Source organism: Urtica dioica, chromosome 2 (assembly GCF_054948205.1).
Source record: "Urtica dioica subsp. dioica isolate 48M chromosome 2, U.dioica_male_clone48M_v1_H2, whole genome shotgun sequence".
NCBI classification, from domain to species: domain Eukaryota; kingdom Viridiplantae; phylum Streptophyta; class Magnoliopsida; order Rosales; family Urticaceae; genus Urtica; species Urtica dioica.
The window spans coordinates 37,777,434-37,792,632 of record NC_142757.1 but is presented as its reverse complement, the minus strand read 5'-3'; the positions used below and the strand labels follow the sequence as shown (position 1 = coordinate 37,792,632).

Sequence of the window (15,199 nt, the reverse complement as noted above, 5' to 3'; positions counted from 1 at the left end):
AATTCCAACCCGGGAGATTCAAAATTAGGACACAATAGCAGAAATCTCAAGAAACAAACAAACAAAAACGAAATACGCGAACCTAGAGAGAGACGGAGACAGAGAGATAGAGTCCAATGGAGCTTCCGAAAAGGTTATCCCGGAGCTCCCAATTCCATGTCCAAAGTGCCACGGATTCTGAGGTACATACGCTGAATACTTTATTTTCCAGACTCCTCAGTTGACATTTCCCTACATTTTGAAAATCTTGGTGTGTGTGTGTGTGTGTTTTTTTTTTTTTTTTTTAATTTTTTTTTTTTTATTTTTTTATTATTTTTTTTTTTCGCTACCGTTTTGAAAAGAAGTTGTTTGCTTTTCAGATTTTAGGGCCTTCGGATTCGCTCTCGCTTCCCTCAGGTTTGTCCGTCTTATTTTCTTCTTCTTCTTCTTCTATCCAGTAAATCTGTAGTTTTCTCGTCAGCCAATCGAAACACGATTTCTATCCTGGTTTATTTCGCTAATCTCTCTCTCTCTCTCTCTCTCTCTCTCTCTCTATATATATATATATATATATATATATATCGTTTTGGGATTCTATTACAGAACCTCCTGATATAAGAAACTGGTTCCCAAACTATCAGTATGAATCGCCGAAACTGGATTCGAATGACCTTTTTGGGGGTTCTGTTTGTCAAGAAACCGAATCCGGGAATGAGGATGTTTTTATCAATGGCGGTGAAAGCGAAAAAGATGAAGAACCTCTCCGTGAGGTACTCTCTTTCCTCTATATCTCTCGGCTCATTTTATTAACTCCCAATCTTCCATTTCTAACAAAGTTTATCATAATTTATTTATTTATTTATTTTTTTTTTTTTTTTGTATATAGCAGAAGATTATTGAGTTATCCCACTCGGCTACCCTCCTTTCTGGTATGTAAATCAGTACTCTTGTTCTCTTACAGTAACTTTAGATTGTATGAAAAGTAGAGTAATTTTCTTTATTTGGTTTGTTTATCTCTCTGATAGAGCCTATTCATGTGAGAAACTGGTTCTCAAACTACGCATACGAATCTCCGGTCTTGGATACAAGTGATGGTTTTGGAGGTTCCGCTTTCATAGAGAGCGAGTGTGTGGACGGGTTTGATGTCGAAAGGAAAAATAGAGACACAGTTGAGAATTACGAGGATGCCATCAGAAATGGGGTTGGAGATAGTGTCGAGATTTCAGTTCCACTTGCCGGCAATAGCAACTCCTATGTAGAAAAAGAAGAGCAAGAAAAACCGCCACTAAATGAGGTTCTTGTTTATTTTTTACCTCGATGCTAACCTATGATTCGAGTTTTGAAGAATTTACGAGTCATGTTTTGAGATGAATTGACTTTACAACAAGGTTTCATTGTTAATTAGTTTTGAGACGAAACCCCGTGATACTTAATCATGGTTATGCTCTCTCTACACAGGAATATACCAGAATTGGTGATAAGAGTACCACGCTTTTTTGGAGTGCACTTGAACACGGCTCGGAAAGTAATCTATTGCAAAAGCATGGAATTAGAGCTGCTAAATGCGAGGCGGTACCTAATCTGGATCGAGACGATTCTCAATGCACACAAGGTTTTTCACGCGAAGTGGACATTATGTCGGTAAATGTGCAAAGATGTTCCAAATGGGCTTCACGGGGGATCGAAATCGCTGATGACTTGGAAGTGAAGATTGGTAAAGAGGATGGCTTTTCATCACCGAAGTTGGTCTTCATTGATGCAGAGTTGAATGAAAACACAGCTCGTAGAGGCAACGGCAAGGAAAACGTTGGAAATGGAGCCTCAAATAATGGCTTTGTTGCAACAAGAAAAGGCAGATTTCACAGCGGGAGTGAAGAGAATCGTCTGGAAAGGCCAAAAACTAATTCTCTGGCGGATCGAAAATATCCAATTGTTAATAGAGCCGCGTTAGCTGAAAGAACAAACTTTCTAGATTCCAGTGTGAATGAGACTACTGGGAAATGGAAGTGTCCTCAAAAAAGAAAGCAAGACTTCGGGCCTCCTTTGAAGCAGCTTCGACTTGAAAAATGGGTTCATCGAATGTAAGCGCTCTGAAGAACGAAAAAAAAAAAAATAGTATGTGAATGTGAGTGACTAGTTCTTTATTCTGCTTTTGTCTCTTCATTTCTCCTGGAAGAATTAGGGTAATTTGTTTTCTAGGAAATGAGCAAAATTTGTTTTGACAGTCAAGTTTTTTTTTTTTTTTTTTTTTTTGAGGGAAAACCAGATCTTCATTAACCACAAGCTTGGGCCGCTAAGTCCCGAAAAATACAGTCGTTTAGCCACGCAGGGCAGGTATTTAAACAGCAATAAAAAATAATACAGTCAAGGCGAGACTTCGCAACCAGGTGCGCAGCAGCGTTACAACGCCGGGGGACCCAGGCGCACGTCGTCGGAGTAGTGGCGATCCGGAGTTCAGTACAAATATCAGCGACAATAACACCGTGAAGGCCGAGGGTTTGAGCATTTAGGACCAGCCGAACCGCCCGGAGGCAATCCGACTCCACCGCTGCGACCTCCCACCCGTTTTCACGCACGTAGCGGAGGCCTTCCCGAATCGCGCGACACTCCGCCGTCAGCGCCGAGTCCACATCAAGAAGTTCCAGCGCCAAGACCCCCACCACATCGCCAGAGTGGTCGCGGACCACAGCCCCAATCGCAGCCCGGTGCGAATCGACATCCCACGCCGCATCGACGTTCAGTTTCAGCGTCCCGTCACGTGGCCGCTTCCAAGAGACAGGAGGGGGGGGACCGGCCTCCATCCTCTTCTCCAGCTTGGCTGAGACCGATTTGAAGCCCGAGAGCCAATTTGCAGTGTCAGTGACCCAGGCCTCGGGCCTCTTCTCCACACCTTCGAACATACGTCTGTTACGGTCCGACCACGCGGCCCAGACCGGCCCACAAAAGAGTTCCAGGTCCGACGTCGAAAGACACCGAAAGGCTCGCATACAGACTTCCTTGAATGGGATTGCACCAGTTTTCTCAACCCACTTTCCCAAGGTCGAGCCATCCCAGATAGCCTTAGCACGCTCGCAAGACCAAGTGGCGTGAAGCACGTCTTTCGGGAGCGCGCCACAAAACTCACAGAAAGGAAGGCATGGAATCCCTTTCCGTCTGAGATTCCCCATCGTGGGGAGAGCTTCAAACTAGCAGCGCCACAAAAGGTGTTTGATCTTGGGAGGGATCGCAAGGTTCCACAACTTCTTCCACCAGAGAGGTTCCGAGTTGGTCGATCCCGATGGACCGCAGGCCACCCTCGAACGAGCCAACCGGTAATCCCGAACGCACCGTATAAACTCCGTCCTCCTCAAAATGCCACACAAGTCGATCCGTCCCAAGCCCATCACCCACCGGCACCCTCAAAACAGCCGCAACGTCATACGGACTCAGAAGCGCGTTGACTACCTCCTTGTTCCAGCCTCCTCCTGCTGCCATTAAATCTGCTATTCGCCACGGGAATCCATCATCCGGCTCTTCCGAAGTGAGCTCAAAAGCACCCGGTCTAGGAACCCAAGGAACCCCAAAGGCCCTTAGATTCCCGGTGCCCACTTGCCATCTAATCCCCATCCGCATAAGATCCAGCCCCCAACAAAGACTCTTTCCCAAAAAAGAAAAGTGACCTTTGCTATGGAGGTCGTCAATACCCGTATGCGGAAAATACTTCGCTTTGATGACTCGAGCCATGAGGCATCCCGGGGAATGAATGATTCGCCACACTTGCTTCCCCACGAGGGCTCGATTGAAATCCCCGAGATCCTTGAAACCCAAACCACCTTTGCTTTTCGGGTTCGAAATAGACTCCCAATTTTTCCAATGTATCTTCTTTTTGTCCTCCGAGCCCCCCCACCAAAACCTCGCTGTTTGAAGGAAGGAAAATATGTTATTTTTCTCATAGTATTGCTACTCGATACGAGTGTAAGATTAGCATCTATTGAGAAACTGCAATATGATCTCGACTCAGACGAAGGAGTGACATTTTTAATATCCATTTTTATCGTGTATAGAATCTTCATCCTACGCAAACAAATTACAATGGCATCTTGATTGTCTTCAATATTTAATCAACCTAAGAGTTGTCGTAGATCAAATTGGAGTTGGAAAAACACAATCATAACAATTTTTTGAAATAAAAAAATAATTGCGATACTTGCTATTATTTTTTATTTTTTTATTTTTTCTGATGTTTAAATTAAGATGGCAAGTTTATATAAATAAAGTCGTTAGAACATCTCCAAATTCCAATGCATTACCTCAAAATTCTATAAATATAGTAAAAGCTCTCTAAGAGCATTTCTATTTTCTAGTGAAGAACTTTAAAATTTTGTAAATAGAAGTAGAGTTCTTCAATAAGAAAAGCTCTAAAACTCTATTTGTTTTAATTATAACATCAAATAAATAATGTTACACTAAGTTTAGTGTAATACTGTTCATTTGACGTCAAAATTACACCAAATATTTAAACATTATTTAATCTAATTAATTCATAACCTATGATTAAAAATACATATTTTAGTTTATATAAGTTTAATTAATATTTTTTAATTGTTTATAGCTTTATTTGTAATCCAAATTATTCCCTTCAATACAACACAAATAATTTAGCATGCTTATTTTTATAATAATTAATTAATTATATGTAATTTTTATATTTATGTTTTCTAGTTGCACTATTTATTTCCCAAATAAATCTTGTACTATTCGTATGATGAAATTTATTAATTTTTTCGCTTTTTTTATAATTTTATTTTTTTACTTTTAAATAATTTATCATTAATTTATAATAAATATTACACATAAGTAATAAGTAAGATATACTTATATTAGTTTATATCTATACACAATTAGACATATAATTAGTAACTAATTAAATTTAAAAACTTAATATAAAAGGCATAATATTAGAATATCCTCATTAGTGTAAGATATATAGTAGTAACATTGGAGCTAAATAGAAATTTGGTGTAAAAGTTACACTATATTTGGTGTAAAATTACACCAAATATAGTGTTAGCATTGGAGATGCTATAATGATAAAAACTTCAAAACTCTAAAATTCTATATTTGGTGTAACTTTTACACCAAATGAACAATGTTGCACCAAATTTGGTGTAATAATGTTTATTTAGTGTAGAGATTACAGAAAATATTCAAGCATTATTTTAATCTAATTAATTCATATTACTAGCATTTAATATTGATATTTAATAGAGAAATGAAGTGAACCGGACATTTAACTTTGAAACTCTCTCTCTCTCTCTCTCTCTCTCTCTCTGCTGTAAATCCTGTCTCCTTCACCCAAACTCAGAAACCCTCGTCCAACCTCCGCGCACAAGGTCCGACACCAAATATTCGCCCAAACTAAAGTTCAAGGTTCGTTGTTTTTGCCTTTTCAAATTTTTCGTGATTTAAAAAGTTCTCTGTCATTTTTATAGTTTGTTTAAATGTTCGGTTTGATCTGAGTATGTTTAAATTTTTTTGAACGAATTTAAATATTTGTTGACTTTAGATGTCAACAAACAGAGAACTATTTACTCATAGATGTCAATAACTGACGAATATTGTTGACAACTACATCTACAATTGTTATCAATTATTTATATAGTTGTCAAGAATTACTCTTACATGTTTCATGCTCGGCCAGTTTTGCGACGCCGTCCAGTCCGCGGACACATCATCGAGTCCCTTTGCGTCCACGTGTCGAGCTAGGGTTTGGACTCGCGATCCCGGTGATTCGATTAGAAATTTGATCGCAATCATGGAGCTTCGCCAATTCTCGTTGTAGAAAGGACTTCATGAGGCCAGATTTAGCGAGAGAGAAGTTTCAGCGGAGATATGAGGCTCTTCGGCGACGGTAGATTCGATTGACGATGGATTAACGGAGATCTGGGAGAGGGAAGGGAAGGTGGAGATTGTCTTGATTGCATTGGCTGAGGTTTTTTTTTTTTTTTTTTTTTTTTGCTTTATGGTTCGGATTAGGGTTCGACGGAGGATTGACATTTGGGACGCCATTGGTGGAGCTGCGAGGAGGAGCGGAGAAATTAGACGCCATTGGGAGGGATGAAGTGGATTTTGAAGGAGCTCGAGATTTGGGTGCGTGGTTTCACAGAGGTAGTGGGGGTGAGAACGACTGAGAAGAAAATGAGAGAAAGAAGGAAAAAAAAAATAAAGAGAGGGCGAAACTGTATTTGTAGATTGGAGTAGTAGAAATGAGAAAAAAGTTATGAAATGATAATACTCGAGGCAATTTCTCTATAATAAGCCATCATGGGCCAAAGTGGAAATCACATGTGCGTTCCAAAAATTAAATGGGCTTTTGTATTGCGAGGCCTATTGCTTGGGCCAAATTGTCTATGTCATGAATCAAACCTGGAGGCTATTAAGGAATTGGCCGAATTTCAAGAGGAGAGTGGAGAGCCGTAGAGCGACCGTCTTGTTCTATGTTATTTTCTATTTATTTTATTATTTTTATTTATTTAATTATGTCTAGATAGATTTTGAATGGTTGATGGTGATTTCAAACCCGTGACATGAAATAATGAAATTTGTTTAGACTTTGTTCGATTCTCTATTACTTGTGGGTGCCACCGTTCATGAATATTTATGCTTTTATTTGGCTTGATCATCTAGGAAGAAACATTTGTACTCTTTATTGAAATTCTTAATCCGTAATTGTTATGAGTTTTAGTAAATTGAGCACATCTAGGATTACGATTCTTGTGAGGGTATAAGAATTCTACTGGCTCTCCTCCGCTAATAAGGTTGGAATTTAGAGTTTTCTATGAATACCTATTAGCAATTCAGGCTTTTTATCGGCGCAAGTTATTAGCATGACCCTAAAATTGAAATTATGAAACCTAAATTCCAACCTTGTTGAATCTTGTTTAGCAATCTCTAATTCATTATCAAAACCATTCTCAACAAGATTCAACATAAAAATCAATGAATTAGAGATTTATCTTAGGGTGAGAGAGAAAACGAGATTTCAATGAATTAAAAATTAAAGTTTTAGGCATCCCAAAAACTTTGCATGAAAGAGAACTTTTCCTAATTTTTTTAGGAGATAGTACGTACGAAATTCATATTGAAAAAACCATTACTAAAAAGTTTGGATATAAATGCCCTTTCCTTTCAAGTACAGGAGGGGCCCATCTACAATGAATTAGCGATTTGTTTTAGCAGTACAAGGAAAGTGTCTTTGTGACTTTGGGTGTGCATTCCCTCCATATATTTTGCTTTACTGAAATAGCGGGAAAAAGAATTCCAAAAATGACAATAAAATGAATATTAAAAATTACATAAAATAAAATAAAGTTAAATTTATTCTAACTAGCCAAGTTTGTCATTCTTATTTGAGGAATAGCTCAAGTTTCATTTTATTAAGCAAATAGCCCATATTTTCGGCTCAGACCATAATGCCCTTGGTAAATTCGCGAATAGGTTAATTCAATTAACCTACTTAACCTACTGGAGTGAGTTAGCTTAATTAATTAACTTATTGGTTGAATATTAGTTTAGGTTCTGATTTTTTTGTGAGTAAAATTAATTTACTAAATGATTGAATTCAGAATTAGGTTAATTAATTGAATGCTTTGAATATCAATTGACTTAAGTTATGATTTTTGTAATTTTTTTTGTGAATTTCAAATCCTTCACGAATCAGTTAATTAATTAACCTAACTCACTCTAGTAGGTTAATTAAATTAACCGATTCGCGAATTTACAAAGTGCCTCTCCTCAATCCCCTCCATCGCCGCCGATTTCCTCTCCGCCGCTGATTCCTCTCCCCCTGCCTTCCCTTCTTCGTCTTGTTCCTCGGCGCTGTGGTCGAGCTGGTTCGTTCCGGTGAGGTCGAGCATCGCTGCCGCCAGAGCTCGACAGAATCGACGCCGTCTATGACGGATCTTGACGGCGTCTATGACGGATCTCGTCGGCGACGTTAGGGATCAGCAACGAAGATGGATGACGATTGGCAATGACGCGGCGGTGTGAAATGGATCGGCGGCGATCGGCAGCGTGAAGTGGATCGGTGGCGTGAAATGGACGAAGACGAGAACGAATTTAGGTTTAGGTTTTGAGAAAATTGAGTTTTGCTCTTATATATGAGGGTACCTATATGAGGGTAATTTAGGTAGTGAAATATTAATTGGACTATTCACTTAATTTATTTAAACTTGAGCTATTCCCCTAATATTGGTGGGTTGATTGGGCTAGTATGCTCACTCTCCCTGAAATAAACATGAAGTACATATTACATGTTCGAACTCTTAACTCTTTTTTAACATGACGAAATTTAACTTAAAAAAAAAATAATCTTACACCCACCTTCAAAATGAAATAGCTATTTACCCTATATATCCTATTTAAAGAAAAGTGTGCTTCTCGAACAAAATAATAAAAAATAAAAAAATTAAAAGAAAATTGTAACTCCCTATGGCTATTTGTCCTATTTAGAGAATTCTAGAAGACACAACGAAACTGGACACATTCTAGATGCTTCTTTTATTTGAGTAAAATAGGCATATATGTAGATTCTTTAAGAGCGTTCCATGACATTTGGACCACCACGCTTCTTTGAATCCACATGTGTGAAAATTGTAGCCGAGTGTGACACTAATGTTACATATAAAAATAATTTTGGACAATGCGTATTATTTATCACTTTGGATATGCTATTGTTACATTAAATAAGAAAAAATAAATATAAGTATTATTTATCACTTTGGATATGCTATTGTCACATTAAATTAGAAAAAAAAAAATAGGCTCTTTAGGCATATGTGTTGATCCAGAAAATTAATATTTTTTAAAGATCTAGCATATTCTTGAAATGCATGGTTTATTCTTCTTGTTTGTATCTCTTCCATATGTTTTGCTTTTGCGAGACTAAAATTTAAAAAAGAAATAATAGCAACCAAAATAAATATTTAGAAGTACATAAAATAAACATGAAATACAAATTGGATATTCAAACTTTTAGCTGTCTTAAATAAATTATCTTGCACCCACTTGAAAAGAAATATTCATAGTTAAGCAGCATAATTTCAAGAAAAATTCAATTTTAGCGGTGCAAGAATCAACGAGGAAAAAGCGAGAAAAGGTTGAAAGGAAATTTTTAATCTTTATGGGTGTTTACAACAATGCTCTTTCTAGAGAATTCTAGAAGATGCAATGACCTTGAACACATTCTAGATGCTTCTCAAATCTGAATGACTTGTAGAGAAATGTTTTACGACAATCAAGTCTTGAACCTTCATACTTCTTTGAGCGAGATGCTTGCGTGCGTGTGGAAAATTGTATAATGATGTGACACTAAGGCTTTGTTTCATAAGAACGATAAAATTATGTGTGGATGAATTGAATATGATGGAATATAAATGAATGTAATTAATTATAAATGTGTAAGAAGTAAATTAGTATAATAGGTGAAAAATTACAATTGATCACATTATTGATTGGTTTAAATTGAAAAGAGAAATGAATACTAAATTTATATTATATTAAATTAATGTATAATCCAATTATGTATATATTATTTTATATATAAATATTACAATATTAATTTACTGAAAAAGTTTATTTCCATCTTTCTCAACCCCATTGGAATAGGAAGTATTATTTTTTGGACCTCATGGATTACAAATCCATTCTTATCTCATGTATATTAATCTCAATCTTTAGAACACCACAAATGGTAAATTTTCACAACTCAATTCTTCGATCTAAATTCATTCCTCTTACTTTCTTTCCTACTAAACAAGGCTTAAAATTACTTATAAACAGTTTTGGTTCGTGGATATTGCTTATCAGTTTTGATATTGTATTGTCATAGTGAATGAGAAAGAAATGATGAGCTCTCTAGATATATGTGTTGATTCAAAAGACCGATTTATCATAGGTTCATCAGGTACATTTCAACTAATTATATTATATTTTCTCAAATAGTTAATTGATTTTTTCTTGTCCTTTAATCTACAAAAAAGTAACAAAAATCAGTTAACTGTTAAACCAGTTTTCGGTTATTTATCTGGTTGGTTTTTATATTTTATAAAAAAAATTTCTCTCGCATAGTTCTCTCATTTTTCTCTTCCACTTTGTTTTTTCTGTTACCTCTGTCTCTCTCTCCATCTGCTAGTCGTCAATCTTGTTGCCGTCTACCTTTGTAATTCGCACTGACCTAATCCTCTCTACTAGTAGCGAGCTCCGTCCTGGGAGCTCTCTCTCTCTCTCTCTCTCTCTCTCTCTCTCTCTCTCTCTCTCTCTCTCTCTCTCTCTCTCTCTCTCTCTCTCTCTCTGTTTTGTCTTCAACATCGAGCAATGTTGATAAAAAGAAAATTGAACAAAAGTAGTGGGATTTGTAGACTGTACAATGTACGTACCACTTTATCGTTTCTGGCAACTAGCATTTAGAACTTCCAACTAAATATGAGTATTGAGTATTGACGAATAAAGTGTGCATTGGTATTTGATTTATCCCACAAACATTAAATTCGTTCTAGTATTGATATTGATGTTCAAATTTCAGTTCGAAATCAAATTCTGCACAAAATACTGTAGTTTCAGTTTGGTACCGTATAGCCAATATTGTGGGATGTTTGACGTTGAACTCGAGTTCCCGAGACAATAAAAAATACTATTTATACTTTTTTTTTTAAAACGCTAAATACTTAAAGTGCAGCCATATTGGGTTCGTGCTTTTTATGTGCTATCCACTTAAGCTAATATACTTAATTTTTTTTATTTTGAAAACTCGAATCAACTTGACTAAAAATAATTATACTAAATCAAACCGAAAATAGTCAAGTTATTCTCGAATAGTTTCTTCGGATCATTTTTCCCAATACACAACTTTATAACTCGCAATATATATATATATATATATATATATATATATATATATATATATATATATATATATATATATCCACAATGTTAGATAAAATCACAATTTTTCTAACTTCAAATACTAATAGGTCAACATATTAATTTGAAATTACCCATATACTCTCAAGTCTTAACTAAAATGAAGTTACCCAATACTCTTAATAATCAACTATATTAGCAGTAACCCCGCAATTTAGTATTAACTTGAACTTCTTCAGATTTTGACGGATAATTTAGTAATTTTTATGAACACCCTAAAAAAATCGGAAAAATAAATTGATATAATTTGAATAACCAATTCTAAAATGATTTATTTTTAATAAGGTTTTTAAGAATTCACTTTTTCTAAACAGGTTCATAGGCTTTTAAGAATTTGTTAACGGAAAGTCTACTCTGGATAATTGAAATTCTATTTTAGACCCATTTAGTCCAAAAAAAATTGAAAATTGATCATCTATACCAGACCATCCTTCCTCCGAAATGAGCCTCGCAACAATGCGCGCTTCAAACCTTCTTCGCACTTCAATCACCCAACAATGGCGTCACCAGACTCGCCGAACTCTCATCCTTGAGCCGCCTTCTCGTTTCGTCAACCTCCACAAGCTCTCAGACTCGGACTCCGGTGATCTCCGCCGCCAATTTCGATCTTGTTCGGTTGATCGGGCCCTGAAACGCTCTGACTCGGGTTCGATTCGTCGCAGGGATCGTCGAGGTGAGCTTGGACAGGTCCGAGACGAGGAACGCGATCGGTAAAGAGCTCCTGAGAGGGCTTCGAAACGCCATTGATGACATCGGTAACGATTCATCCGCGAGAGTCATGTTGCTTCGGAGCTCGGTTCCTAAAGCGTTCTGTGCTGGTGCTGATTTGAAGGTGTAAAGGAAAGAAGAAGAAAAAAAAATCGAAAATTCTCTTTTAATCATGTTGATTGTTTGTTTAACCATGTGATTATTTGTTAATGTAATCGAAGCAATTTGGGTTGACAGGAACGAAAGACAATGAGTCCAGACGAGAGTCGGTTGTTTATCTCAGCCTTGCGGTCCACATTCTCTGTTTTAGAGGTTTGTTGACCTTGTTGCTTGGTCTTTTTTTTAGACCATGGCTTCTTTTGTTGAAACGAACATATATTTACACCATGGCTTCTCTTTTTAGCTTACAACTTTACTCACACGTTGTTATTTAGACACATATATTTATCACACCATACTCATATACTTATAGCTCTATACAGTTTCACCATATGAGCTTACCCAGTTGTGTGTGTGTATGTGTGTGTTTTTTATGGCATCAGAAGTTTATGAATAAGCTTGTGTTATATACCTCAATCTGCTTATTTCATATGGTCAAACAATTGTCTGTGCATGCCATCTTTTGTAGATTGTTCGAAGTTCAAGTTGCTGATATATCATTTTGCTTCTCTTGCATATTAACACGCTCCGGTAAAACATGATTTTAACGCATAATATATAACTTTGTTCAGGCACTCCCTATTCCAACAATAGCGGTCATTGAAGGAGCTGCGCTGGGCGGTGGGCTTGAAATGGCTTTATCTTGTGATCTTCGAATATGTGGTAGTTTTATTCATCATGTTGAGTAAAAATCTAGAAGCTTAGGGAGGATTGATAACCGCCATATGAGGTTAGTTACGTTTCCTGTCTGAATTTGACACAGGAGAAGATGCGGCGTTGGGTTTGCCAGAAACAGGGCTCGCTATAATTCCCGGGTATGAGCTAATCACGCATCACATTCACATATATGCTCTCTCTCTTTTTTTTTTTTTTTTTTTTTTTTTTAAATTCTATTTCATATCTGCTGTGAAGATGATATTATCAACTTCTCATTATCTTTCCCAACAATCTTGGACTTAAAACAGGGCTGGTGGGACACAACGGCTTCCAAGATTAGTTGGAAAAGCGAAAGCAACAGAACTTATTTTCACCGGATCAAAGATTAGTGGCTCTATGGCAATGTCTATCGGTAGATGTACTTGCGATCTATAATGGTTTTATTTTTCTGATATAAGGGTCGGTTTTCTTTAATGGGTCGTGTTAAAAAATCTCTTCAGGTCTTGTCAATTACTGTGTTCCCGCTGGCAAAGCTCATCTAAAGGCGCTCGAAATGGCTCGAGAGATAATACAAAAAGTACGTACTTCAATCGTTGCATTTCCAAGTTCTAACTTATCTACTGTGCTAAGTGCTGCTAAACTTGCACTTTTGGTGATCTTAAGAACTGAAAGTGTGTATGAAATCATTTAAGCATCAGATGTAAAATCTTATCCAGGGTCCGGTGGCAATAAGAATGGCGAAACAAGCCATCAATGAGGGGCTAGAGGTAGATATGGATGCGGGCATGGAAATCGAACAACACTGCTACGAGCAGCTCTTCAAGACCCAAGATAGACTAGAAGGCCTGGCCGCATTTGCTGAGAAGCGAAAACCAAACTACAGTGGCAAATGATTTCATATTATATTCTCTATCCATAGTTACTTGCCTACGGAATATAGGGGCTTGGTCAAATTAATGTTTAATAATGTACTCTACGACTGTAAACATTTTTCTGAAATAATTAAATTCAAATAAAACCCCAATCTTGGCTGAAATTATTTCAGCTCAGAGCTTCTGCAACCCAAAACTTCATAAATACAGTTTCTAGCACTCCAAAATGCAGTTTATGTCACTTCAAACAGTATTTCATCTCCAATCTAATACTCCATTTTTTTTCACTAAAATTTCATAATCCATATTTTCTCTAATATTTTGATAATTTTAACTTCCTAATTATTACTTTTTGGACCATATATATATATATATATATATATATATTTAATTTGTATCTTTTGTATCTTAATGATTGTTATATAATTTTATACATATTATATAAATTTAAAATAATTACGCGACTTTCCAATAAATACAAAGTCATTACTTTTTTAAATTACCGCAAATTACATATAACATTTAAGTACTTGACAAACAATTATAAAATGAAGTGCATCATACTAGAATACTAATTAAAATTTTACACTAAATCCATTTAGCAATATTTTTAATGATGATGAATCATACACTCCTAAATACTAGATGTTGCTTCATTTTGTTTGCACTTGACTTTGTAATGTATTATGTTTTAGTAATTTATTATTTAGAGTTTTAATTTATATATTGCCATGTACTTAAATGACTTTTGATCAATGTTCATACCAAATTAGAATAATATAAAAAGGTTTTATGATAAATTAATATTATTACATGTAAAATATTAAAATACATAAAGTTTTGCGATCATTTTGTAATTAGTTCAACTATTTTAATATAATTAAATTTCCACTTCAAAATGAAGTAGAATGAATAAAAAAACTCCATATTTAAAGTTTTCCTATTCACTCACTTCACAAGGTAGTGAAAAATGAGGTTGAGTTGGAGCATATTCAACCTCATTTTATCACTTTTTACTTCAATATGGAGTGAGTTGGAGATGGTCTTAATAGTAGAACTAGGGTTTTATTTGGATGTTTTCATCATGTTTGAAGGTCAAAGTTACATCCAGGTCGAAGAAAAGGAACGAAAAAGGTCAAATCTCCTCAAAATTAGTTGAGAAGCGTGATAATCGTCTAAGTGTTCCATCATTTGGTCAAATCGGTTCGTAATTGGTTGAATAGCTTAAGAGTATTGAATTTGTTGTGCAATTTGATGGTTAATTTCATTCGGAATTAGTTAAATCTTGTAGTCCTGCATCGTCGAATGATCAAATGTGTTGAGAGATGCTAAGATTATTAGCAGTATAAATATTTTAATCCACATTTTTTCATGCATAAAATTGATTAGTTTTTTTAACTTTACAAATATATATATATATATATATATATATATATATATATATATTGTTGACCTGTAAAATTAGTACAACAATATCTCACGAAAATACACAGACTCCGAGTACAAGGGCTCCGAGTACAGAGATGATTTAGGCAAGACTTTCTCTTTATACAGACGAATCTAATACAAGAGAGCAGTGTTTTCTAGAGGTTTCAAGTGAAAGAAAGTGTGTGGAAAAGTTCGTCCTTAGTTCTGTGTCGCAGCCTCTATTTATACTCGTCTGGTGTGGCTTCGTGGTCGTGTCTCTGGCGGTTATTCTGGGGAACGTGGGGTGATCAATCCCACGTCCTGGACGGTTTTGGGTAACTGCCTCTCACCTCTCGCTGAGGTGGATGGTTAATACTTTTCGTATGGTTCCTGAACCGTCGGGGTGTGCGTTTTATAGTTTGAAACATGTTTTCTTTTGGTTTTGACTAGTCTTTGAC

At 36.1% G+C, this 15,199-nt stretch overlaps 3 protein-coding genes across 5 annotated transcripts; 2 read left to right on the top strand and 1 right to left on the bottom strand.

The window, feature by feature from the left end:
- On the top strand, positions 1–2,222 carry LOC149404615 (ATP-dependent caseinolytic protease/crotonase family protein). Of its 2 annotated transcripts, none has more exons than XM_089601365.1 (6): positions 1–182; positions 360–396; positions 583–749; positions 869–908; positions 1,005–1,273; positions 1,438–2,222. In XM_089601365.1, the coding sequence occupies exons 1-6, from the start codon at positions 117–119 to the stop codon at positions 2,062–2,064; spliced, it is 1,206 nt and encodes a 401-aa protein (XP_089457491.1). In that variant the 5' UTR covers positions 1–116; the 3' UTR covers positions 2,065–2,222. The 2 variants fall into 2 exon arrangements, with proteins under 2 accessions (XP_089457491.1, XP_089457486.1); XM_089601360.1 differs by having other exon boundaries at positions 866–908.
- A 30-nt stretch (positions 2,223–2,252) lies between these two features.
- LOC149404614 (uncharacterized) lies at positions 2,253–3,146 on the bottom strand. Its single transcript, XM_089607605.1, has one exon. The coding sequence runs from the start codon at positions 3,144–3,146 to the stop codon at positions 2,253–2,255; it is 894 nt and encodes a 297-aa protein (XP_089463731.1).
- Positions 3,147–11,291: 8,145 nt separating this feature from the next.
- Positions 11,292–13,599, top strand: LOC149404613 (ATP-dependent caseinolytic (Clp) protease/crotonase family protein). Of its 2 annotated transcripts, XM_089605224.1 has the most exons (9): positions 11,292–11,521; positions 11,601–11,770; positions 11,884–11,958; positions 12,378–12,468; positions 12,569–12,620; positions 12,771–12,874; positions 12,963–13,039; positions 13,179–13,367; positions 13,402–13,599. In XM_089605224.1, the coding sequence occupies exons 1-8, from the start codon at positions 11,380–11,382 to the stop codon at positions 13,353–13,355; spliced, it is 888 nt and encodes a 295-aa protein (XP_089461350.1). In that variant the 5' UTR covers positions 11,292–11,379; the 3' UTR covers positions 13,356–13,367; positions 13,402–13,599. The 2 variants fall into 2 exon arrangements, with proteins under 2 accessions (XP_089461350.1, XP_089461343.1); XM_089605217.1 differs by having other exon boundaries at positions 11,293–11,521; positions 13,179–13,599.
- Positions 13,600–15,199: the final 1,600 nt, after the last annotated feature.

Excerpts from the sequence above, each read along its gene's own strand:
- LOC149404614 (XM_089607605.1), bottom strand. The coding sequence starts at position 3,146 with ATGGGGAATCTCAGACGGAAAGGGATTCCATGCCTTCCTTTCTGTGAG.
- LOC149404613 (XM_089605224.1), top strand. The coding sequence starts at position 11,380 with ATGAGCCTCGCAACAATGCGCGCTTCAAACCTTCTTCGCACTTCAATC. Across the intron at positions 11,959-12,377 it reads CCACATTCTCTGTTTTAGAG|GCACTCCCTATTCCAACAAT; the intron begins GTTTGTTGACCT and ends AACTTTGTTCAG. Across the intron at positions 13,040-13,178 it reads CTCGAGAGATAATACAAAAA|GGTCCGGTGGCAATAAGAAT; the intron begins GTACGTACTTCA and ends AATCTTATCCAG.
- LOC149404615 (XM_089601360.1), top strand. The coding sequence starts at position 117 with ATGGAGCTTCCGAAAAGGTTATCCCGGAGCTCCCAATTCCATGTCCAA. Across the intron at positions 183-359 it reads AAAGTGCCACGGATTCTGAG|ATTTTAGGGCCTTCGGATTC; the intron begins GTACATACGCTG and ends TTTGCTTTTCAG. Across the intron at positions 1,274-1,437 it reads AAAAACCGCCACTAAATGAG|GAATATACCAGAATTGGTGA; the intron begins GTTCTTGTTTAT and ends CTCTCTACACAG.